Below are 11169 nucleotides of genomic sequence, written 5' to 3'. Positions count from 1 at the left end.
AATAGACAAAATGAGGAGAATAATTATTTATGATCAAAATAGATACCTATACAACTCTAATTAATAAGTAATTTTAATTTGTAGTTGGAAAATAATACAGAAAACAAATATAGATAGAATGAAATATATAAATGAGATGAGAAAATTGGTGAACTATTACTTATGCAGCTTAATCTTGTTTTCAAACTGTAAAATAGTCCCCTATGCGCAAATTAATCATTTCATAACTCACAAGATGATACTTTTGACGGTACAATCTAAAGGGCAGCACAAAAACTCAAAAAGTCTAAGTTCTTGTCAGAAAGGAGGATCAGTTGATATTAGAAGACTAGCATCTTGCATTCCTACAGCTGGAAGTTGAAATCCAGATATAATATCATCACCAAAGATCACAGCACCAGCAGCTAGTGCTCCAGCACCCAAACCCGCTCCAAATTCGGGCCCAATACCCCGTCCAGCTCCTGATGGCATGTTAATATATGATGAGGGTTGACCATGAATTCCTGGGAGAAAAGTGGGCACACAACCAACATGAGAAGGTGGCTGAGGTGGAGGTGGTGTGTATGATGGAGGTGCAGGGTAACCAGGGTTACTGGTTGGTGGATAACTTGGCTTTACTGGGTAATTGGGGCCAGACGTGGCGGATGGATTACTTGACCCGGCAATAGCAGGGTTTGAATAGTTTGGTGGGTATTGCATAGGATGATTATACGGATGATCTCCGATAGATCCAGGCGGACGAATATTCCCCGGCTGGTGAAATGGCAGTTCAACATGTCCGGCTGGGTGAGAATGCAATGACCCTCCATCACTTGTTGCGGTAATGCTATTGGTGCTGTCCCTTAAATTGAATCCGTCCTCGTTACCTGCAAACAAGAGAAACAGTGACAAATGTTATCCCATCAGATGTGACCAAGTAGTAAATGAAAGAGCAGGGATTGATGCCTAGGAACAATGAGTAAATATACTATGTTCGGCAGACGTTGCTATCAACAAATGTTATGAATGGCAAATAAATATTAAAATGCACTTACCTAAATGAAACAATGAGCTTGTCCCAACAGTTTCTTCTAAGATCCTGATAGAAACATCAATAAAACCTTGAGGTTTATTGGAGTTCTTCCTCAACTGAAAGCTTCCTACATCTTCGACCATCTGTTTAGAGCCTTCAGAGTTCTTGCAGTGTTTAACCAAGAACTCCTTCAACATAACAGTTGCAGTACCTCGAAGCTTCTCTCGGAGAAAGAGGGGTTCCCTGCTGTAAACCTCAACATTCAACGTTACATCCTGGAACTCTACTTCTGAGGTATCGATAACAGTCGTGAACTTGGTATTCCACACAGGATTTGGGTTTCCAGAAGCATCAATCTTGGTGCAGTACTTGTCGTTGGGGTCGATCCAACCAACGGCGTACCATTGATACTTCCAACGCGAAGAGTATGGCAGCCCTCGAGCTGAAATTAGACAGACCTCAATCAAAAGTTTAGCCGTTGAAGAAGTGCCTGACTGCTTCATCATGTTTGCTTATCTGCAAGAAAAATAGAGCCGTTGCAGAAACATGTTCTCTGATGGTTTTTTACAATAAAATGGGTAAAGTTAATAGCAAAAGGACATAAAAGTGGGGTTCTCTCAAATCATACAAAGTCTAACTTACTTTATTGAGTGTGAATATCAAGAAATACCCATCTTTTTTCTGTTCTCTATTCTCTCCGAGAAACGTATTACATATATGGGCTAATTAGCCCAATTAATACAAATTAAAGTGAAAATAAGAATGCGGACTTCTTGTTTTGAGGTCGTCTTTTTGAAAGACGGGCTAGAGAGCTATAACTTCACAGTATTGCTAAAAAAACTTTCAGCAGTGTATTAAGAAATTAAACTGCCATATGACACATAAGAACCTAAAATCAGTCAACAATGAATAACAATATTACACAGAACTACATATTTAAGAGAATATTCATTCACTTTCAGCAACAATGTCAGGGGGTTGTTTCCGTGACAGGAATGGTAGTCTAAGAGGTGGTGCTACCAGAAGTTTCCGACCAGCTCATGTAATAATCCGGTTATTGTCAATATTGTCGGGAGAAGTTTTTGCATACATCATCGTTGTTGATCCCAAAATATCATCTCCAAATCCACATGCTGCGAAGAATAATCTGGAATCGTGTACAGAGGGATTCGTGTCAGATCTGACTGATGATTAGAAACTTTCAAGTAAGTTCATACCTCTCTTCCTCAGTGCAGAGCGCTGATATGTCATAAATGCCTTTACTAACAAGATTTCTGGAAGGAAAAAAGAGTAAAAATGATTATCTTTTATCATAATATCACAAAGGATTTATCAGACTAGCTCTCTTGCAACGATAGTTGGGATAGAATGAGGAAAGGTAAGGACAATGAATCCACCTGATGATTCTTTGAACAATCATCCTACCAATTCCCAATCGTCGCAAAGAAGGAAGGACCTGAAAATCACTAAATAGACAAATGAGGAGTTAAATTTGAAAAAACTCATAAGATTGAGAATTATTACAATCAATTTAGGAATTCAACATTACCCTTAAGAAAAAAACATACCCCCCAAAAAAGTTACAAGAGCTCCCCTCCATACCTCCACCTTACACTATCATTATCACTATCTCATTCCATTTACCACCATCTCTATTCTTTTTCATATTTTCTCTTGCATCTCAATTCATTACCTCCAATCCAACCACACCCTCAATTTAATATTCATCCCAAACATATATTCTCCCGACGAAGTCTATGATAAACAGATTTCTTACTAGGTATATTGGGTGAAAGAACCAACATTTAACAGTTGAATTGTAACATTAAAACAAATTGGACTCAAAAAATTACACACAAAATTTGAATTGTAACATTAAAGCAAATTGATGCTCAAGAGTACTTTATGTCCAAAGTGCTAACATTTTATAGCTTTTTCAAACAATGTTCTTGTTATGATTTGGCAAAACAATTTGGCAGATTGAGTATTGATCACAATATTGCAACGTTCACAGCACAATTCTAAAAAGAGAGTGAAACTGACCATGACATCGTAAATGGAAGCAGTTAAGGCCTGATCAGAAGCTGCCCTTCCAAACCCAACCAATTCACCATTCTCGGCCGGCACGCCTACTAGTGCGGCCGGCAGAATTCTTCCCAACAAACCCTTTTCTTTCTCCTCCACGCCACCTTCATCGCAGTCAGTAACGGAAGCAAACACGGACACTACAACGGAGCTGTGAGAGATTGCGATGCCCAGTTTTCCGGCGTCAATGTCCTCGATTGCCGCGGAGAAACGATGAGGGGAGTGATTGCAAGCACAATAGAGTTTTGAGAGAGCATGAATGTTAATGTTTGATGGGTTTGTGGATACAAAGATTGGTGGTTGTTTTTTAACTTTGTTGCCAACACCATTGTTGCTGCTACATGATGCTTGGAAGATGAATTTGTTTATCGATCTAATTACAATTGCCATTTCTTTTCATTTCAAAGAACAAAACAAAAACATCCAGATTTTGAGTTTAGTTTTGTGGTGAGGAATTGGTGATGGGTCATGAACTAATTTCATATTTTCATTATCACTCATGTCATGTTCACCTTTATAGTGAGATTCTTTTCTTCTGCTGTAGTTTTAGGTTTGAGTGTATGTTCTTGTTCCGGTTTCACAAAAGTAGAAGTGTAGAACTAAATTTTGGCCGTTGATAGACGGTTTCAGTTCGGTTTGAAGCGGTTTCTTGGTGGTTCTAAACGGGTTAGGAGCAAGTTTGACGGGTTGGCTCAAAGGTTTAGCAATTATTTTATTTTTTTTTAAGTATAATATATCTTTGATCAGTCTTATCTAATTCATTGCATGTCAATTATTATTTAAATAATTTTTAAAAAAGATAGCAAACATAATTATTAAGTCAATAAAAAAGTGAATAACAAAATCAATTAATTAACCAAAAGAAAAGAAAAAAAAAAGGCTTGAACTTAGCCTCTCAAAAGAATACTAAATTGCCTACATATTACTAAAAAATTAAAGTTAATAATTTTAGATGATCTGTTGACTAACTATAAATAACACAAACTTTAAAATTTTTCAAACAATAATAGTACTAACTATTGATTTACCATTAATAACATAACCTTTGAGGGGGATTTCCTTTGGACATCCTCTAACTATAAGTGACTTATAATTATTGGTCAACATATTGTCAAAAAAACCTCTTATATTACCATCCTTTTACCACATATCTCAACCTTCCACCAACTCCACGACCATAGCCCCACCCCACTGTAACAACCCAGCTTACTGTTGGCTGGATAAACAGGGTCGTCACGGGGATTATATCCCAAGTAACTTAAATCATATCCCAAAACCTGGGCGAAGGAATCACCAGCTCTATAACGAATCCATCACATCTAAATCTCAAACCAAATATCTAATCTATACATAAAGTAACCATACAACTCACTACGAGTCCATTATAATCAACATAATCAGAACTAATATACATTAAAAAAATTCCTAATACAAACTATAAGCTTCCACGGCCTCAGTTCAAAGGGACATCCTTAGCACTCTCATCAACATTGCTAACCCGATTATTCCCGATCGGATCCGATCTGTTATCAGCTAAAAGATGGAAACAACAAGGAATCAGATTAAACTGAGTGAAAAGCAACAATCCAAAACAATTAAACACATCAATTCAAAACAATGGTTTAAAAGCAACATCAGTTTCCTAGATCTATGTGCGCACAGGGAGTCTAGTTGAGAGGAACATCCATAGCTCTAAGGCTATGTCTCTCTCGGGTGAAGCTAGTCAATATCTCAATGACAATTCGCTTCAAAATAGGGAGTAGGGAACCATGTTCCTCAACTCTGTCAATGACCAGCCCGCAAGCCCGATCCATTGACCATATCAATATCAGCATAATCATTCATAAACATTTATCACATTCATATAAATTTCAGAAACTTTAAATAAACATTTTACAAATGGTAGCCTGGCCAGACCCCTTTTAAGGGACTATTACTACTCACCTAAAAGAACGCTTCAAGAGGCTAAGTCTGCTACCCCGCGATTATTAGAAGGGCTCTTCGATAAAGTCGCCTCCTGAAGCATAACAACATAGCATCACAACAACGCATACGATACTACAGCTAGGTTTATTTAACTCATTACTACTCTTCCTAACAATGCATAGATCCAATAGCTATTCTAATATTTCGAATCATTTAAATCTCATATGTTCTATTCTAATCTCCCGATTTTCCACCAAGATTTTATAATCACGACCTATAAGTGTCAATTTTTCTTCAAGATTAACAACGTCTATAACTTCCTTAGTTTCCTTTGTAATTCCAACTACTACAAAAAGATAGACATTTTAACTCATCATTACCAATACTTTTAAGAATCATATAATTAAATCAAGAACCCCGATTATCCAATATTTCACCACATTCATATATGTCTCGACCTATATTTAACATTATTTATCCACAACCCTTATTTTCCAATATGCACATTTAACCACAAAGATAAGTATTCTAATCTACAATCCACAAGTCCAAAATGATTAATCTCAACTTCACCCAAATCTATCAATCAACATAATACCCATAACAAGTTCTCAAATCAACAAACATCTAATATATCACCTAAGAGTATCTCTTTACTCAATTACTTGTCATCATCATTATCAAAACCTCCATGAACAGCTAACATTTACGTGAGAAGTTCATTAACCCAACCAGAATCAAGACATCATCATCATCATCATTATTTGCCACAAATTCCTAATTCCTAATATAATTATCCAGTATCTCATATCCAGCTAATATTCCCAATCAACATAACTCATCCAATTAACTATATAAACTCAAGATTCATCAAAATTAGAGCTTAATACATGGTAAAGGAGCATGCTAATGAAAGTATTCCAATGAAATCAATCTCATATGAATCGAACATCAACACTGAGAAAACAGAGAAAAGAAATCAAGAAGGGTTTGCCTTCTGTTTACTAAACAGCAAAGAACACCACCATAACCAGCTACAAAATTGATATCAGTTTCTTGAATTTTCGATGCTTAAACAACAAGACTAAACTCTACTTATTTTCCCCAATTCAAAGAACCGGGTATAAGACTAGAAAAGGTTCGATTTCTATATTGCTAATTTTTACTTTAATGGAATAAATTCTACAAATATATATTGATTTTACATGTAATTTCCGATTAGAGATAGCTAGGGTTCGAAAATTTGAGAAGAAAATCGGTTATTAAAGATGAGTAAAATGAAATTACACATAGAAATTAAGAGATTTAATACCTTAGTTTGTTTACACCAACAAATACAAGAAGAGGAACACCGGTAATGGTTGTAGAACCACCGTGAGAAGTGGTGTTCGTGTTCGGTGAAAGCCGCCACTTGATTTTGCTGCCCAGAGAAAAGGAAAACGAGAAGGACCAGTTGAATCAACAAGAAGATGATGAATCTTGCTTGAAGGCACTCGAAATTTCAGAAGAAGGAGGAAAGCGGTGAAGATGTTGATGGTGCTGCTGATTGCTCGAGGAAGAAGGAAGGGAAAGGGAAACGGGGAAAGGAATGTCGGTTTAGGAGAAGGGGACGGGAAGGGAAATGGGAATTGGGTTTCTGATTTGGGGGGTTTGGGTATATAATTTTTAATTATATATATATATATATATATATATATATATATATATATATGTATATATATATATATATATATATATATATATATATGTATATATATATATATATATATATATATATATATATATATATATATATATATATATATATATATATATTATTATTATTATTATTATTATTATTATTATTATTATTATTATTATCTACTTAACTCAATTAATTCATGGTAATTTTCTAATTAGTTAAAAGCTGAAAATGATTTTATTTATTTTAAATTCCCGAATGTCACATTCTACCCAACTTAAGAAGAACTTCGTCCTCGAAGTTAAGTCAAGTCTCAAGCACAAACTCAAATATCCAGCTATCATACATATCATAAGACTATGTTACCCAATTACTCATACTTATGCATTGAAAGAATCTATATAACTCATACAACTATGCGAACTAATCAAAATTTTAAGGCTTAGCATTGCTAAAACTTAATATTATTTTGAAATGTTATGATTCTACCCAACTTAGAATGAAGTTCGTCCTCGAACTTAACTTTATAAGACTAACGAGATGCAATACATATAAAACGATAAAAATATAAATACCTAAGCAAATAACCAAGGATAATTGCGTCTCATGACATCTTCTGCCTCCCACGTGGCTTCTTCGGTAACGTGATTAGACCATAGCACTTTCACAAGTGCTACACTACCTCGACGAGTATCACGCGTCTTCTTATCTAGAATCTGAACGGGAGTCTCTTCATACTGCAAGGTGTCATCCAAGGTTAATTTTCCGGGTTGAAGAACGTGTGAGTCATCCCAGATGTACTGCCTTAATTGAGATACGTGAAACACATCATGCACTCTATCAATAGTCGCAGGTAACGCAAGTCGATATGCGACCTCGCCTATGCGTTCAAGGATCTCGTAGGGTCCAATGAATCTTGGACTGAGCTTACCTTTCTTCCCAAACCTCAAGCGTCTGTATCGTTCGCTCTGTCTGTCCATCTGTAGCTGGGTGAAACGCTGTGCTCATTCTCAGTTCAGTACCCAAAGAATCCTGTAACTTTTTCCAAAAATTAGACAAGAACCAAGCATCTCTATCTGAGGTTATGTCTCGTGGGACTCCGTGATGTCTCACCACTTGCTGTCGTTATGCTAAAGCCAACTGATGCTTGTTCCAGGTGTCCTTCATCGGAATGAAATGTGCTGATTTTGTCAATCGATCAACTACGACCCAAATCATATTGTTGCCCTTCGTAGTCCTCGGTAGTCCACACACAAAATCCATAGATATCGATTCCCATTTCCATTCGGGTATCGGTAACAGGTGAAGTAAACCTTGAGGTCGACGGTGATCTATCTTGACCTTCTGGCAGGTTAAGCATTTGGCAACAAAATTAGCAACATCCTTTTTCATACCATGCCACCAAAACGTTCTCTTGAGATCTTGATACATCTTGTCCGTGCCCGGATGTGTGGAGAAACATGAACTATGCGCCTCTCTCAGAATGCGAGTACGTAGGTCGGAATCATAAGGCACACACCATCTATAGTCGTATCGCAAACTGTCATCCTCATGAATACTAAAATGTGGGTCAGGTGTTTCTACCACTATGGAAGCCTTCTCAATCAGATGTATATCTTCAGTCTGTTTCATCCTTATCTCCTCAAACAAATCAGATGTCACCTCCATCATCGTCGCCACTGCCCCATGCTCTACTATCTCGATACCCATTTCCTCGATTTCCTCTCTTAAACACACTCTAGCTAAGGCATTACATAAACTATGTACAGCTTTCCGACTCAAAGCATCAGCGACAACATTAGCTTTTCCCTCATGGTATCGGATCTCCAGATTGTAATCTGAAATCAGCTCTAGCCATCGCCGTTGCCTCATATTCAACTTCCTCTGGGTGAATATGTACTTCAGACTTTTGTGATCAGACAAGACCTTAAAATTAGTACCATACAGATAGTGTCTCCATATCTTGAGAGCAAAGACTACTGCAACTAACTCCATGTCATGTGTCGGATAGTTAATCTCGTGGGTCTTTAGTTGCCGTGAAGCATACGCAATGACGCGCCCTTTTTGCATCAACACACACCCCAAACCATTCTTCGACGCATCAGTGTACAACTCAAATTCTGACTCTCCATCAGGTAATGCTAAGATAGGTGCAGAAGTCAGTCGTGTCTTGAGAATCCTGAAAGCTTCATCGCACTGTTCATCCCAAACAAAACGTATATCTTTTCTGGTCAACTGCGTTAACGGTCGCGCAATCTTGGAAAAGTCGCGTACAAATCTTCGGTAATACCCCGCCAAACCGAAGAAACTTCGAACTTCAGACACGTTCTTTGGTATGGCCCAAGTCGAAATCGCCTCCACCTTCGCCGGGTCTACCGATATACCCTCACTAGACACTATGTGCCCAAGAAAAGAAACCTTGCGTAGCCAAAATTCGCACTTTGAGAATTTGGCATACAACTTATGCTCTCTCAAGGTCTGTAATACGATCCTCAAATGTTCGGCATGCTGATCCTCGTCCTTGGAATAAACTAAAATATCATCGATGAATATTACAACGAACTGATCAAGATACGGGGTAAAGATGTTGTTCATGAGGGCCATGAATGCCGCCGGTGCGTTGGTTAAACCAAAGGGCATAACCGTAAACTCATAATGCCCATATCGTGTCCTTAAGGCTGTCTTAGGAATATCCTTTGGCGAGATGTTCAGCTGATGATAGTCAGACCTCAAATCGATCTTAGAGAACACCGATGCACCTCTGAGCTGATCGAACAGGTCATCTATCCTAGGAAGAGGATATTTGTTCTTCACAGTTTCCCGGTTGAGCTCTCGATAATCTACACATAACCTAAAGGATCCATCTTTCTTCTTAACAAAGAGAACGGGTGCGCCCCAAGGAGACACGCTTGGGCGTATATAACCCTTGTCTAACAATTCTTGTAGTTGCACCTTTAACTCTACTGTTTCTCTAGGTGCCATGCGATATGGAGCCTTAGATATAGGACTCGTGCCCGGTACAAAATCAATCGTCAAATCAACTGCTCTCGGAGGTGGTAATCCAGGTATCTCAGAAGGAAAAACATCCTCAAACTCACGTACTACACATATCTCTCCTATCTCGGGTATGCTCATCGTTGTGTCTACTACGTGACATAGAATCATCGGGTAATTCTTCCTCAAATATGTTTTCAGTTTGATAACAGATATGATCTTAGTGTGATTCTTTGGCACAAAACCCTTAAAAATCACTTTCTGCCCTTTAGGTCCTCGTATAGCTACCTTCTTCATCCAACAATCAATACTTGCCTTGTACTTCCTCAACCAATCCATACCCAAGATAACATCAAAATTATCTAAAGGAAACTCTATCAAATCTACGCGTAAATTCATTCCCATGAAGTTTAAAGCTATATCCTTGCACACTCGCTGACATAAGATTCTCTCGCCCGATGGTTGTATAAACTCACTATTTATCTCAAACGAATTAGGCAAATGCAACTTTGATACATACGAAGATGCAACAAAAGAATGAGATGCTCCCGAATCAAATAAAACATATGCAGGTTTTTTGTTGACTAAGAACGTACCCGTAATAACTCCTGGTTTATCCTCTGCTTCATCTCTCTTGAGAGTCATAAGCTTCCCTGTGGTCTTGGTGCCGCTAACTGGTGTGTCGACAGATGGTCTAGATGAACTTCCCATAACAGACCCTTGACTCTGCGAACCACGTCCAAAAGGTGCCTGCGGTCGACCCTGTCTTCTATCCTGAGTCACACCAGCTTGACTATCGGTCGGCTTCTGCGCTGGACCTTGCGGTGTACCCCTTAAACCTTGCTCACGTATGTACTTGTAGCAGTCAACCCTCTTGTGACCCTTCTTCCCGCAATGGTAACACTCTATGTTCTTACTACTCTGAGGAGTGCTCAAGGTTGATCTCCCGAAACTAGATCTTGGCTCTCGGTGGGACTGTGTAGGTTTTAGAAATCGTCTACCCCCAAAGTTTTGTAATATATCCTGAGTGTCCTCTATGCGTCGCTTCAGCCCTTGAGTGGCCTTCCGCTCATCCCATAGGCGTTCAGCCTCACAGGCATCGTGATACACATCCCTAACATGTTCATGTCCCAGGTTCCTCATACGTTCCCGGATGTCCAGACTTAACCCTGATAAGAACCTCTGAGCCCTGAATCTCTCCCCAATCTTCATATCATCCACGTACTTAGCTAATTCCATAAATCGAATGTAGTACTGGTGAACAATCTGGGTTCCCTGCGTAAGTCGAGAGTACTCATCGAACATTCTTCGCTGAAGATGTAGAGGAAAGAACTCGTCGCGAAGCGCTGACACAAACAAGCTCCAGGGAAGAGGAGGTACGGTAGAAGGGTGCTCCGATGTAGCTGCGGTAGGAGCTGATAGAAGAGCATCTCTATGTGTGACCCACCAAGTATCGGCGTCACCGGTCAGG

The 11169-nt window shown here is 38.6% G+C and overlaps 3 protein-coding genes across 3 annotated transcripts; all 3 read right to left on the bottom strand.

Annotated features, from left to right (window-relative positions):
* Window positions 1-4: 4 nt before the first annotated feature.
* On the bottom strand, window positions 5-1794 carry LOC130818880 (protein SRC2 homolog). Its single transcript, XM_057685133.1, has 3 exons — window positions 1655-1794; window positions 1035-1528; window positions 5-866 (listed from the first exon to the last, which is right to left on the bottom strand). The coding sequence occupies exons 2-3, from the start codon at window positions 1516-1518 to the stop codon at window positions 298-300; spliced, it is 1053 nt and encodes a 350-aa protein (XP_057541116.1). The 5' UTR covers window positions 1519-1528; window positions 1655-1794; the 3' UTR covers window positions 5-297.
* Window positions 1795-1842: 48 nt separating this feature from the next.
* Window positions 1843-6672, bottom strand: LOC130818881 (GCN5-related N-acetyltransferase 3, chloroplastic). Its single transcript, XM_057685134.1, has 6 exons — window positions 6336-6672; window positions 5042-5114; window positions 3056-4630; window positions 2410-2468; window positions 2230-2286; window positions 1843-2159 (listed from the first exon to the last, which is right to left on the bottom strand). The coding sequence occupies exons 3-6, from the start codon at window positions 3485-3487 to the stop codon at window positions 2051-2053; spliced, it is 657 nt and encodes a 218-aa protein (XP_057541117.1). The 5' UTR covers window positions 3488-4630; window positions 5042-5114; window positions 6336-6672; the 3' UTR covers window positions 1843-2050.
* Window positions 6673-7279: 607 nt separating this feature from the next.
* Window positions 7280-7684, bottom strand: LOC130818406 (uncharacterized). Its single transcript, XM_057684575.1, has one exon. It carries the CDS (start codon window positions 7682-7684, stop codon window positions 7280-7282), a length of 405 nt encoding a protein of 134 aa, XP_057540558.1.
* Between the last annotated feature and the right edge of the window lie 3485 nt (window positions 7685-11169).

Source organism: Amaranthus tricolor, chromosome 7 (genome assembly GCF_026212465.1).
Source record: "Amaranthus tricolor cultivar Red isolate AtriRed21 chromosome 7, ASM2621246v1, whole genome shotgun sequence".
Classification (NCBI taxonomy): Eukaryota; Viridiplantae; Streptophyta; class Magnoliopsida; order Caryophyllales; family Amaranthaceae; genus Amaranthus; species Amaranthus tricolor.
This window is presented reverse-complemented; position numbering and strand designations above follow the sequence as displayed.